General features: G+C 48.1%; 1 protein-coding gene across 1 annotated transcript in view; it reads left to right on the top strand.

Moving 5' to 3' along the window:
- The first annotated feature begins 1,465 nt into the window (after positions 1–1,465).
- JAZF1 (JAZF zinc finger 1) overlaps positions 1,466–14,924 on the top strand; it is a 127,272-nt gene continuing 113,813 nt past the window's right edge. Inside the window, exon 1 of the mRNA XM_079948092.1 lies at positions 1,466–1,713. Within this exon, the coding sequence (XP_079804218.1) occupies positions 1,599–1,713 (115 nt within the window). The 5' untranslated portion in view covers positions 1,466–1,598. The remainder of the gene's footprint in view (positions 1,714–14,924) is intronic.

Genomic DNA, 14,924 nt, shown 5'->3' with positions numbered 1-14,924 from the left:
ATGTCTGGATGATTATACCATAGTGGGACATCTGGAATAGGGGATAAATGAGGAATAGCAGAAACTGTATTATCCAACAGATGTGCTGTGGGGCAGTGACTTGACCTAGGGAGAACTAGGCTCAAATTGCCACTCGGCCATGAAGTTTAGCCTTGGGCCAGTCACCATAAGTTGCCATACCTCTCTCACTGGACTGCTGAAGTGACAAAAGGGTCCAGTGAAGACTGTTTGAAGACAGGTGGATGTAAAGTAAATGTAACATGGAGCTATGATTCAAGCAGGCCTCCAAGCTCAGAAGCCCCTTTCCTTCTGATAATCCCAGATAGTTGGTTAGAGCATGGTGCTGAGAATGCCGTGGTTGAAGGTTCGATCCCCGTACAGGACAGCTGCATATTCTTACATTGCAGGGGGTTGGACTAGATGATACTCAGGGCCCCTTCCAACTCTATGATTCTATGAAGGGCCTGATGATGATGATGATGATGATGGAAGTCCTGCTTGTGGGCTTCCCATGGACATATGCCTTGCCACAAGAAGCTACAAGATGCTGGTCTAGATGGGCCTCTGATCTAATCCAGCACGACTCTTTGCTACATCTTTATGTTCCCTTACATAGGAGCCAACTCTGATGGGTTGAGGTCCCTTCATGCCCCCCCATAAAATATTTGAGGGGGCCACCCCCACAAAGTCAATGCCATAGAAGAATCAGATCCTCCAAAGTCGAGATGGGAGAAGACTTCCATTCAAATGGTGTGCATACGCCACATCATGTGATCTGATTATGTGGGGGGACAAGGCTTACCTGCCCCCCCATTTTTTTTTATTCAAGTTGGCACCGCTATTCCCTTATGCTCATACATGTACACACATATACATTGCAAGTTGCATATATTCCATTATTTATATTTTTAAAAATGCCGGTTGCCCAGGCCTAGGAGAAGAGGCACCAGCAATAAGCTGTAAACGAGGCTTGGCTTCAACTCGATCGAGGTTCAGATTTTTCAGAGGGCAGGTTCGAGGTTTCTCCCCCCCCCCCCTCTCGCAACCCCCCCCCCCCAATCCCCGGTGCCGCCGTATCTGTGGGGCGTTCCGAAGTTGCCGTAGTAGATCCTCCGAAGTTGAGAGGGGAGAAGACACACCCCCAACTGTTGTGCAGCGCCCCCCCCCCGCCGCCGCTCCGGTTCCCCAGGCAGAGCCGAGGAGCCGTGTGGGTTGCCCGCCTCCGCCGAGCGTGGCCTGGGTCTCTGGCTCCCGCTGCGGAGTCAGGCGGCGACGACAGGGGTTGCCCAGCTGTTCCAGTGCGGCAATGGTCCCTCCTCCCAGCTGCGCCTGCCTCATCTCCCCCCACCCAGCAGCCCGTCCCTCCCCTCCGCCGCTCCCGACGCTGCAGCCGCTGCCGCCACCTCCTCCTCCTCCTCGTCCCAACCCCCAGCCTCCCTCTCTCCCTCCCTCTCTCTCTCTCTCTCTCTCTCTCTCTCTCTCTCCCTCTCTCCCCATCTCCTCTCCTCTCTGTCCGGTTTCTCCCTTTCCCGCCGGCGGCGGCCCTGGCAGAGTAGGCACCGCAGGGCGGAGAGGGGCGAAAACCTCCATGTAACACCATGACAGGCATCGCCGCCGCCTCCTTCTTCTCCAATACCTGCCGCTTCGGGGGCTGCGGGCTGCCCTTCCCAACCCTGGCCGAGCTCATCGAGCACATCGAGGACAACCATATCGGTGGGTGAGCGAGAGGGTCGGGCTCCCCCCCCCCCGGCAGGCGCGTGGGCGTGGGGCGGGGGAGGGGGGCGGCGGCGGCGGCGGCGGCCAGAGAGACCCCCAAGCACGCTAGAACGGCGGGTGGGCGGGAGCGGCTCGGAGTGGCGAGCGGGGAGGGGCGTCGGGTGTGCGGGGTGAAGCGTCTGGGGGACTGGCGGGCGAGGCTGCCGCCGGGGATGAATGGGAGGGCAGGGGCGGCGGGTGAGGGGCGGCAGGCACGAGGGTGGGTGTGTTGTGCGGCGGCTGCTTGGCGAGTTGGGTGCCTGAGGTACTCGGCCGCCGGGTGGCTGGCGTGGCGCGTGCAGCCCCGGGGCTGTTGCAAAGGCGCCGGAGTTTGCCTTGGCAGCCGCGGCGCGCCGAGAGACCCGGAGGGAGGAGGAGGAGGAGGAGGACGAGTCCAGCACGCCGCCTGCTGCTTCCGCCCCGGCTCTGGCTGTCAGGGCTGTGTGGGGGGGGGAAGGAGGGAGGGAGAAGCCGCCGCCGCCGCCGCCGCCGGCGAGGCGGCCATTCCGCTTCCTCCTCCTCCCGCTGCAGCGGCGGCGGCGGCTGCGTCCTGTCAGCGCTGTTGCTAGGTGTGGAGGCGAGGAGGAGGAGGATGGCGCGCGCGCGCGGGCGGGCTGCTCGCCCGCTCGCTCGCTCGCTTTCTCGCCCTGCCTCTCTGGCGGGCCAACCCCGGGCCGGCCTCGCTCACTGCACCCGAGGCGCCTCGCGGCGGAGGCGGCGCGTCACGCAGGCAGGCAGGCAGGCAGGCAGGCCGGAGGGACGGACAGGGCGGCGTGCAGGGCCCCGGCAGCGGGGAAGGGTTGCTGCTGAAGGAGGTCAAGTGGCTGCCGCCGGGGAAGGGACGAGGTCTCCGCGGGGACTTGCCGGCTGGCGTGGTTGCGTCAAGGGGGCGCCGGGCGGGGAGGAGCCCCCGTAGCCCGGGCGGAGCCTCGCCTCTTTTCCCCGGCTGCTTCCACTGGGAGCCGAGCTGGGCCTCTCCGCCAAGGACCTCTCCAGGAGATCGCGCGTGGCGGCGCGGCCAGGAATTCGGGGCCGCCGTCACCTGTAGGATTTCGTTTCCCCTCGCTGCCTGGAGTGTCGAACAAGTGCTTTCTTTCAACAAGTCCCGCGGCAGCCGGGTCTCCCTGTGCCAAGGCTGGCTTCAGGAGGAATCAGGGAAGGACGGGACGCTGACTAGGAGGATGATAGGAGAACAAAATGCTCTTACCTTGCAGGGCGTTTGGGGTCTGGGCTTTCTTCCTTTCCGTTTTGTTTTGGTTTTCCAGGCCACGTTTCACACACGGCTTAAACATGATCAGTAGGAAATCTCACAGAGTGTCAGAGAGCGATCAATTGAGAGCCAAGGAGTAAATGGCAGCAGCAGGTGAATGAAACAAGAATGTGGAAGTACGTTTTCTTGCAAGAAGGCATAAGAGCCAAAACTCCGAGGGGCGGAGGTCCCCTTGGCCCCACCAATAAAATATTTGAGGGGGTTGCCCCTCCAAGTTGATGGGCATTGCCATTCAAATAGTGTGCATGTGCTGCATCATGTGACTGATTATGCGGGGTGGAGCTCACCCGGTCCCCCCAATATTTCTTTCAAGTTGGCACCCCTGCAAGAAGGTTGCATTTTTTATAACCCTTGCAGGAATGTAAGTGAAAGAGGCAGGTGCTCAGGCTATCATGACTATTGCCTATAGCTTATTTGCCTGCACAGGGTGATAGTAGTTGACAGTTCATTTGAGGTGGGGTAAAAGCAGACAGCTCAGGATACTGCCTTTGTCCTGAAGATGCATTAATCCAGATGGAGTATGCAAACCAATTTAATTTTTTTAAAAATAAAAAGTGACACAAGTGCAATGAAAAAGTGTTGGTGGTAAAAGAGCTGGAACTGTGAGCCTAAAAGCCCTTGCCTTTCACTGTGTGCATATTTTGATTGTCTGGACTGTGGTGGTTGAGTAAAAATGTAACTAAGTGGCACATCATGCTGTTCTGTAATGGGAGAGGTGAACATGCTGTTCTGTTTTATGACTCCTGGAAAGTCCTAACTTGGAGTGGGGCAGGAGGAGGATGAAGTGAAAAGTCTTTAGGAAGCCATTCGTTCTTGATTTTTAAAAGTACATGCCTGCTTTTTTTAAAAAAAAAAACCCTTTCTAAATGTTTCACTGGCATAAGCCTGCTGGAAAGAGAAGAATGCAAGCCAGGAGAGGCATTTATCTAAGCCAGAATGCAATCATGGAGAAGCACTATTGATTTCAGAAGATTTTCCTCTATAAGCAGTTGGGAATAGCGTAAGTTTAAGGCCTACAGCAATGTGTAACATTCCCAACACAGCTATTATTAGTTATTACATGTTACATTTTGTTTCAGAGTTGGTGGTATTCACATGATATCAGGAATCAGCACCATTTGACACTTGTTAAGGCCTATGACCTGGCAGGGGGGCTGCTAGACACTGGTACCAGCCCACATCTCCTCCTGAAATTTCTACTGCTGCTTTTTGCCACCTCCACTGGTTTTCTTTCACTCCCTCACCCTTTTCCACTCCAGTGCATAAATGTTACTCCTTTAATGCAGTGATTTGGTGCGCATTCCCAGGGCAGCATAGGAGTGGCCAATAATCTAATGTGTTATATTGATGTATTGGTATTGTGAATCTGACTGGCTGTCTATGATCCATTGTAAGGTTATATGTTTTACTATACAATAAAATTTGACTCAAAAATGGCCAGCAAGTTGAATCAGTGCCATTCATGTGATACCCAGTGAATACTCATGTTTCTTGTATTATCAGCAGAATACATTTGGGTAGGCTTATAATTATTTTCAGGTCATAGGCCCTTAAGAGAAAATCTGATTGCTTTACTCTAGCAAAGTGAGAAATTCCATCAAAGAAAGGATGCATCCCTCCCACGTGTCAATGACCCTGAGTTGGAGAATTCATAATTCATCTAGCAATGAATTGTTGAGTTAGGAATGCAAGCATCCATCAGTTAGGGTTGACCTTGCCGGAATATATGTTTGCTTCCCCTACCAGATTAGCAGCAAGGAGAAGCTAACTTTATTCTGACTTCAACCTCTTGCATCTCCTGCATTGCTACCATGTTTTACTTTTGAGAAGTCATCTTCTTACACATTACAGCAGACATAGGCACACTCGGCCCTCCAGATGTTTTGGGACTACAGCTCCCATCTTCCCTAGCTAACAGGACCAGTGGTCAGGGATGATGGGAGTTGTCATCCCAAAACATCTGGAGGGCTGAGTTTGCCAATGCCTGCATTACAGGGTGCTGAAAGCTCCAATTCAGTTTGATGGTTCTGTTTTAAATTCCTTCTCATTAAACACGACCACTCTATCATGGCATCCTCTCATCATGGTAGAATTCATCCACTGCTCATAATTACAACCTTAGGCTGCAGTAAAAGTAGATTTAAGCTTCTCTCAGGATTAAGTCAAAGGTTATCTTTCATGATCAATCTTCATGCTTGTGCAAACTATGGCTTTGCTCAGTGCAACTTGCCATCATAATTTTGGGGAGCAAACATCTGATTGCCACATCAGGTTCTTCTCAGCATATTGTAAGCTTAGCTCTGGTGCATCCTTGCCTATCAGACATGAGACTGAGAGGGAGTTCATATTAAGGCCTAACTAATGTGATGCCTAACTAATGTGACGCAGGTGGCACTGTGGGTTAAAGCCTCAGCGCCTAGGACTTGCCGATCGAAAGGTCGGCGGTTCGAATCCCTGCGGCGGGGTGCGCTCCCGCTGCTCGGTCCCAGCGCCTGCCAACCTAGCAGTTCGAAAGCACCTCCGGGTGCAAGTAGATAAATAGGGACCGCTTACCAGCGGGAAGGTAAACGGCGTTTCCGTGTGCGGCTCTGGCTCGCCAGAGCAGCGATGTCACGCTGGCCACGTGACCCGGAAGTGTCTCCGGACAGCGCTGGCTCCTGGCCTCTTAAGTGAGATGAGCGCACAACCCCAGAGTCTGTCCAGACTGGCCCGTACGGGCAGGGGTACCTTTACCTTTACCTTTAATGTGATGCTGTCACATCTTTTTTTATGAATCACTTCCCATGAGGCACCTGAAAGTGATTTACATGCAGGGCATCACAACTATGACGCAGAGAATTGAGCAGAACAGAAGTTGGGTGTGTGTGCCAAATTTTGGCCTTACACTGGTTGCCCACTGAATTTGAAAGACCAAAGTCTGCCCCTGCTGCCTGTCAATGGGCAGGGAGTTCCAGGGTATAGGAGTTGCAACACTAAAATATTGGCTCATTACAAATTTGGAACAAACATCATGTGGCACTTCTAAAAGTGCAGAATTCAGCAGCCAGGTTGCAAGATGGTTTGAGCATATTACACCAATACTGGTCTGACTGCACTGGCTACCAAGTAGTTTCCGGGCCCAATTCAAAGTGCTGGGTTTGACCCATAAAGCCTTAAACGGCTCAGGATCGCAATACGCCAAAGACCGCCTCTTTCCATATGAACCTACCCAGACTCTGAGATCATCTTCAGAGGCTCTTCTTCGTGTGCTGCCTCGAAGAGGTCTGGAGGGTGGCAACACGAGAAAGGGCCTTCTCTGCAGTGGAGTGGCTCCCCATCTGTGGAATGCTCTTCCCGGAGATGTTTGCCTGGTGCCTTCATTATGCACCTTTAGGCACCAAGCAAAAACGTTCCTTTTAAAACAGGCCTTTGGTTGATTTGATTGACATCCTATTCCCTTTTAAAATGTTGTTCCTTTGGGGGGCAGGTGTTACTGGGTTGCTGCTTTTATTTTGTTTATATATACTGTGGTTTTATATGTTGATCTTGTTTTGTGAACCTCCCTGAGACCTCCAGGTAAAGGGCAGTATATTTATTTAGTTAATAAATGTCAGTTTCATGGATCACTGTTGTTGAGTGAGCATATATGGGGTTAATAAACTGGCCCCATGCTGTTAAGGGCTTTCCATAACAATGATAACAGCTTGAATTTGGCCTGACTATCACATTCTTGGTGGATAAAAGTTCAAGGAGATGTTTTCAACCATGGGAAACCACCAGATCTTAACAACAACAACAAAACAACAATTTATTACTTATACCCTGCCCATCTTGCCGGGCGCTGGGCCTTCCCAGCCACTCTGGGTGGCTCCCAGCAGAATATGAAAAACATGATAAAACATCAAACATTAAAAACTTCCATAAACAAAGCTGCCTTCAGATGTTTTCTAAAAGTGAGGTAGTTGTTTATTTCCTTGACATCTGATGGGAGGGCGTTCCACAGGGCGGGCGCCACTAACGAGAAGGCCCTCTGCCTGGTTCCCTGTAACCTCACTTGTCGCAGGGAGGGAACCGCCAGAAGGTCCTCAGCGCTGGACCTCAAGTGTCTGGGCTGAACGATGGAGGTGGAGACGCTCCTTCAGGTATACTCCGAGTCACCAGTTTTGCTGCCGCATTCTGGATTAGTTGTAGTTTCCGGGTCACCTTCAACAGCAGCCCCACGTAGAGCGCGTTGCAGTAGTCCAAGCATAACTGAACAGAGGATTTTGAGGAGTGATACTTTAGCAGATGTGCAGGTGCAGAATTCACCCAGAAGTAGAGGAGGCAGGCTAGAACTGGGCACATATTAAGCTTATTGTGCATATAATTATAAATGAGCCTTTGGTTCTTGAAATATCTTTGTCCTATTTGTACAGGACTCAAAATGGCAAAAGTCCTTGTATTTCTAAAGTGCTCTCTAGAACCATAAAAAAGTGGGGATGTTTTCTCTGGGTGAAATGGAATGCATAAAGGAAAGAGAGAGAGAGAACCAATTTCTGTTTTTCATCAAAATCACATGGAAAAGTTAATGTCTTCAAAAACCGGTGCAATGTATTACAGTGGAAGAAGGATCACCACAGAAGGGAGAACTACAATACACATGGGAAGCAACATCAATGCTTGTGTCAATTTGTCCCATATTGGCAGCGTGATGCCTAAAAGCATCTTAAGTGATTTCAACCATTTGCTTCTTCAATTATTCATTTGCCAACTAATCAGAAAAAAAATGCAGTGCCTTTCTCTGGAGAGATTTGATGCCTACTAAGGAAATCTACAACAGAGCATAGACTACTGAAAGCAGCTAAGGTCTCCCAAAACAACCCCCTGGTACCATGTTGACCTGTATTCATTGTAAGATGCAGGTAGGGGGAAGGAACAGGGCTGAAAATAAATGGCGTACTTTAAATCCAGGATTTTATTAGATTAGGTATAAGCCAGTTATGACCCTATTTTAAGGGCGAGTTGGCTGAATTGCATTATGCCATTATAATGATAAATTGTGGGTGAAGGAGGGTTGTGCTTTGTATAGATAGAAAATGGTTCAACAAACTGAAGCTTGTCATCGTAAGAGGGCTAGTCTTGAGGATGGTCCATGCCAAATTTGGGGTAGAAAGGATAAGAAACGGCTTGTTTTGAATGCTTGATGAGAAATGCTGGAATGACGGCAGGTACTGTAAATTTTTATTCCATAGGTTTTGCTGGGGTGGTTTTCCTGGGATGATTTCTCCATTTGTCCAACATTTTTAGGGAAACGGTTTGTTGTGTTAGGTCAAGGGAATCATTCTAGCACATGGGTAGGCATACTAAGGCCCGGGGGCCGGATCCGGCCCAATTGCCTTATAAATCAGGCCCACGGACAGTCTGGGAATTAGGGTGTTTTTACATGAGTAGAATGTGACCTTTTATTTAAAATGCATCTCTGGGTTATCTGTGGGGCATAGGAATTCATTCATTCCCCCCCCCCCAAAATATAGTCCAGCCCCCCACATGGTCTGAGGGACAGTGGACCAGCCCCCTGCTCAAAAAGTTTGCTGACCCCTGATCTAGCAAGTGCTTCTGTTGATTTTATTTACGGTAAAATGTACTTTTGTGGCCTGTGTTAGTCATAAGGGTGCTTCTGCACATGCTCAACGCACATGAGAGGTTAAGCTGTGGGCAGGTTTGGACAGACCGTTGGGTGAAGTGAGATCGATAAAAGAGAGGGATGAATGTGTACATACGTATTTATTAATTATAGGGTCACAGCTGCAGCCCTGTTGTTAAAAGTGAATCAACTGACTCACATTCCACAAGTCTAATGAGAAATCGGATGGGCAGTAAGTTTTGTAGCTTATAGCAGGGGTCACAACCTTTCTGAGCCAGTGGGCGCTTTTGGGATTTTGAGGAACTGTTGACATGGGTGTGTGGGTGGGTGTGAAGCATAATAGAAAATGGTCACCACTTCTAAAAAGACACATGACTGCCACATTGTGCAGATGTGTGTCCCACTCCCCAATCAGCCCCTTCATCAATGCATAGGAAGGGCACCTCCTCCTGCCACTGCCATGTTTGTTAACAGAGATTAGCTCATTGCACCTCTGTATTCAGAATGGAAGGTGGGTATCTGCTCCTTGTATCTAATGAACCGTGGCCATGCTTAAGGGGACATGCTCAGTGTTGGACAGGCTGAGACAGTGGAAACTGAGCAAGAAGAGGAAACAGTCCCTTGAGCATTTTGGATTTATGAGGGGATATTTACTTTCACTTTTCATGAGCTAAATAGGAGGTACTGGCAAGTGTACTAGTCCTTGTGGGCACCATGTTGGCGAACCCCGGCTTGAAGTTTGGAGATGACTCATTGTGTTATTTTGAGGCAATGTTCACCCTTATATGTTATTTTCACTGATTTAATTTCACATTCCACTTAAGACACTTCTTAACCCATACAGTGGTACCTCTGGTTGCGAACGGGATCCATTCTAGAGGCCCGTTCGCAACATGAAAAGAGCGCAAACCGCAGCGGCGTGTCTGCGCATGCATGGGTTTCAATTTGCCGCTTCTGCGCATGCGCAAGCGGCGAAACCCGGAAGTAACCCTTTCTGGTACTTCTGGGTTGCCGCAGGACGTAACCTGAAAGAATGTAACATGAAGCGGACGTAACATGAGGTATGACTGTAGTGGAGATGCGCACACCCACACAATCCATAATTGTACTCTTTTAATCATGTTGTGTAACTTAACCTGAAAAAATTGTGACAGTGATTTTGTTGTTTCTTTTTTGAAACTGCGTGAATAATACAAATATTGTTTGACGATCTAAGCAATTACCGGTAATCAGTCTTAACAAGAGGCTAGTTCAGGTGCGGAAAATCATATAGATGAATGATTCTTTTGGTATATAAAGCCCTTAGCAGGTTGGGGTCAGTTTTCTAGAAATACTGCCTTACATATATTTGCCCACTGAGATCAGCAGAACCAGAACTTCTACATGTGGCACGTGATGGTTGTTCTGCACTTGTAAGAAATCAGTCTTTTTTGCATGGTAACACTGTGGAACTCCCTGCTCATTGACATTGAGCTGTATTGCTTTTTGGTTGTTTTATGTAAAACACTTGGATTTATTATTTTTTTTACAATTAAGTGGTATGCAAATTCTCTTAAACAAATCATCACTATTGGCATATTTATGCTGGCTCAATTCCTATCAATACCAATAGCAGATACGTTGCAGTCATTGAGCACAGAGATAAATCCTTCTAGATGGTTTCCTTTGGAAGAGTTCCAAGCAGAATGAACATCTTTGTTTCATAATGACAGGGGTTCCATTTGCAGTCAGGAGATAACTATGTACAGTACAAACCAAACTTAAGGAAAATAGTTTGAGATATAGTCTTTCTCTCTTAATGATTTCTGCAGGGTGAGTACACCTTTCTCTTCCCACCCCATTTTTTATTATTTATTTTTTTTGTCTTTTCATTCTACATCCACTTTTAAAAGAAATGAATTTGATTGAATTTAGCCTTTTATATTGCTTGCAATAGTGGTCCCTTTGCTATTTTAGCTAAAGCAAAATGTCGCTTTGCAAAATTTTAGTTTGAATAAATAGAGTTGTTGGCTCTTTCCAATAAATAGAATCGTTGCTATTTTGATTACACACAGTAGAGGGCAGTGGTATGCATGATCCACATACTCCATGCATATACTCTGATCCACATACTCTGATGCATTGATACTGTGTGCTGAATTTGCAGGAGCAGGTTTCCAGTCTTTGCTAACTTAATCCTTCTGAATCTTGATCAGACCAACACAACCACCACCAATTCCTGGAACTTGTCTCTTATCTCCATTAACATCTCTGACCTTTTGCCAACAGCTCTTTTCTGTTCTCTATTGTCAGAATGTATTGTGCTTTCCGATGAAACACGGCAATCCTTTTTTCTTCTCACAATTGCCATACTAGAAATATTATTTCAGCTTTAGATAGACCTTGAGCTGTAAGCATTCTGTTTTGTAAAGGAGGTTAGTTCAGCTTCAGCCCGATAAATATTTGCATGGGAGAAAGCCGTCTTGAAAACGATGGCACATGCTTCTTAATAGAAATGTGTAGGATTACATTGTTAAAAGTCCATACAGCTGTCATTACAACTATGTTATAATTAGTTTTAGTTTACCTTTTCAAGAGCCTGCGGGCAGAAAGTGTGTTTGTTTAACTTAAGTTGTTTTGTAGCTCCACTTCTTCTGTGCCTGCCAGACTTTCAGGGCAGTTAATTCTGCAAGTAGCACAATGATATAAAGGTGTATTTTAAAAGCATAATGTCTTTGTTTTCTTTTCCCCTTTCCCACATTCCCACATCTCCTCCCACCACAAATAACAAGAATACTTGTTATTTCCCTCTGCACAGAATACTTTGGAAAGCTACTGCAATTTTGCACAAGACCTTTCCAAGGCCTCACAGGTAGATGTTCCTGCTATCTTGCTTTCTGTTCCACATATTTATTTGGTCCCGTTTCTCTACCCCTGGCTTTCCCAGTAGGTATGAGGCCACTGCTTGCAATTCATACTAGAGTATTGTAGGGTGGTGCTGTGGTCTAAACCACTGAGCCTCTTGGGCTTGCTGATCAGAAGGTTGGTGGTTTGAATCCCTGCAACGGGGTGAGCTCCCGTTGCTCTGTCCCAGCTCCTGCCAACCTAGCAGTTCAAAAGCACACCAGTGTGAGTAGATAAATAGGTACCACTGCAGCAGGAAGGTAAACAGAGTTTCCATGCACTCTGGTTTCCATCACGGTGTCCCGTTGTGCCATAAGTGGTTTAGTCTTGCTGGCCACATGACCCAGGAAGCTGTCTGTGGACAAACGCCGGCTCTCTTAGCCTGAAAGCGAAGGTGGGCACTGTACCCCATAGTCGAATTTGACTGGACTTAACCATCCATAGGGACGCAGGTGGCGCTGTGGGTTAAAGCCTCAGCGCCTAGGACTTGCCGATCGAAAGGTCGGCGGTTCAAATCCCTGCGGCGGGGTGCGCTCCCGCTGCTCGGTCCCAGCGCCTGCCAACCTAGCAGTTCGAAAGCACCTCCGGGTGCAAGTAGATAAATAGGAACCGCTTACCAGCGGGAAGGTAAATGGCGTTTCCGTGTGCGGCTCTGGCTCGCCAGAGCAGCAATGTCACGCTGGCCACGTGACCCGGAAGTGTCTTCGGACAGCGCTGGCCCCTGGCCTCTTAAGTGAGATGGGCGCACAACCCCAGAGTCTGTCAAGACTGGCCCGTACGGGCAGGGGTACCTTTGCCTTTTTACCTTTAACCATCCATGAAGGGACGCAGGTGGCGCTGTGGGTAAAACCTCAGTGCCTAGGACTTGCCGATCGTATGGTCGGTGGTTCGAATCCCTGCGGCGGGGTGAGCTCCCGTCTTTTGGTCCCAGCTCCTGCCCACCTAGCAGTTCGAAAGCACCCCTAAGTGCAAGTAGATGAATAGGAACTACTCCAGCGGGAAGGTAAATGGCGTTTCTGTGTGCTGCACTGGTGCTGGCTCGCCAGAGCAGCTTCGTCATGCTGGCCACGTGACCCGGAAGTGTCTCCGGACAGCGCTGGCTCCCGGCCTCTTAAGTGAGATGAGCGCACAACCCTAGAGTCGGACACGACTGGCCCGCACGGGCAGGGGTAGCTTTACCTTTACCTTTAACCATCCATGGGTCCTTTACCGTTTACCTTTACTAGAGCATGCATGTAGCTGGGGGTGCAGGGGAGACCGATCCCCCCCCCAGCAAAGAAATAAAAACACTTAACTAACTGACCAATTGCATCACAGATAACTTGATTCTGCCCCCCCCATATAACCTGCCCCCCTAAAAAATAAATCCTGGCTATGCCTTGATGTATCTCCATTGATTCTCCCTTCTTCTTCTTCTTTAGTCCTTGCAATGTTGGGGTGAGGTTATTAGGATTTCTCAAAAGTTTATGGAATTGCACATGTGCACATGCCTGAATGTTTTAGATTTTGTGTGCTAGCCTCTCCCAACCTATAATTCTTATTGCAGAGTTGGAGGGGGCCTGGTAGCCCATCTGGTCCTACAACATCCCCAACAGATGGTCATCATATCTTTACTTAAAGGCATCCAGCAAGGGAGAGCTCACCTTCCCTTGCATAAATGGCTCCATTCAGTGCTTTTTTTCTAGAAAAATAGGTGCTGGTACTCACCATGAAGTTGTTACAGTAAGTGCCATGCTTTTTAACAACAACAAAAAGAGGTGCCTGTTAAGTTGTGGGTGAACATATCAGACGACACAGCGATTCTTCAAATAGCTCTTGTTTATTCACAGGCCAGAAGAGAACTGAACTGAAGGGTTCAGTCAGCCTGCTTATATAGAGCTCCAGTACAACGTAACTGTAACAATTTTCTAAAACTATCCAATCACTGAACATCACTTTCGATCCCTTATTTGCATAACTATCTACAGTATCCCCCTACTGGCCCAGGGTGAGAACTTCAGTACATAACAGTGCCGGTACTATGTACCCCCTGAAAAAAAAGCACTGGTTCCATCGTTGAATCACTTTTACTGCTAATAAGTTTCTCCTTGTGCTCAACGAAAGGCAAAACTCATGTAAATTAAGCCCATTAGATCTTGTCCTGCCCTTTTGTGCATCAAAAAGCAACTCTTTTCCTTCTGTGTGATAGCTCTTCCAGTGCTTGAACAGTAGCATTACGCCCTCCCAGCTCCTCACTCTTCTCTTCTCCAGGCTAAGCAAACCCAGGTCCTTCAACCTTTTCTGATACGACTTGTTTTCCATACCCCTGACCATCTTCCATTTTGCTTCCCTGAACCTGTTGCCATTTGATTCCATTCTTTGTTTTTCATACAATCATAGAATTGTAGAGTTGCATCACTAGATTTTTACAGTACTTACGTGTGGTACCTGGAACTGCTCCAGAAGTGGCCTGACTAGTGTTAGAGATTTGCTGATTTAATCTCATGGCTTTGTGGCTGCTCTATCCGTCTGCGCAACACTTCACCCATCCTCCGTCTGCTGCACATAATAATACTGTTTCCTCATGACTTCCACATTTCTACCCTGATGTTATTGGGCCTGCACAAATCAGGGGTCATAACCTCACTCTTCCCTTTAAGTGAATCCATGTTAGCCCACACGTTTTGGAAGGCCCTAAGTCCCAATACCAAGATGTGTTTCATAAATATTAGTTTACCCTTCTCCTTCCACACTGCTTGGTTTGCTCCCTGCATTTGGCTCTTATCAGCCTCTATGAGACTCCCAGATACACTTGTCTTTCACTCCAGGTCTAGCCAAAATTCTTTTCAATTGCTATTAGGAAGCAAAATAAAAATAAATTAAAAAATGGTCCAGTAGCACCTTAGAGACCAGCTAAGTTTGTTCTGGGTATAAGCTTTCGTGTGCATGCACACTTCTTCAGATACACTGAAACAGAAGTCACCAGACCCTTATATGTAGTGGGAGGCAATGTGCTTTTTCCTGTAGGACTAATTGAAGTCATCAGCAGTTTTACCATACCCATTGAGACTATCACCCGTCTGCTACTACCTTTCTGAGAAAAACCCCACCCCATCCTCCCACTATATACAAGGGTCTGGTACTTCTGTTTCAGTGTACTGTTTCTGAAGAAGTGTGCATGCACACGAAAGCTTATTCCCAGAACAAATTTAGCTGGTCTCTAAGGTGCTACTGGACCATTTTTTAATTTATTTATTTATTTTGACTGTGTCAGACCAACACGGCTGCCTACCTGTATTAGGAAACAGTTCTTCAGACTAGTCTCCCCAACCCTGCCTGCTTTGCATCTGTGTCTTGTAATGTTGTATAATGGGACACGGGTGGAGCTGTGGTCTAAACCACTGAGCCTCTTGGGCTTGCCGATCAGAAGGTCGG

This window comes from Podarcis cretensis (genome assembly GCF_951804945.1).
Source record: "Podarcis cretensis genome assembly, chromosome: 12".
Classification (NCBI taxonomy): domain Eukaryota; kingdom Metazoa; phylum Chordata; class Lepidosauria; order Squamata; family Lacertidae; genus Podarcis; species Podarcis cretensis.
The sequence above is the reverse complement of the archived record's forward strand: the minus strand, read 5'-3'. Positions and strand labels throughout refer to the sequence as shown.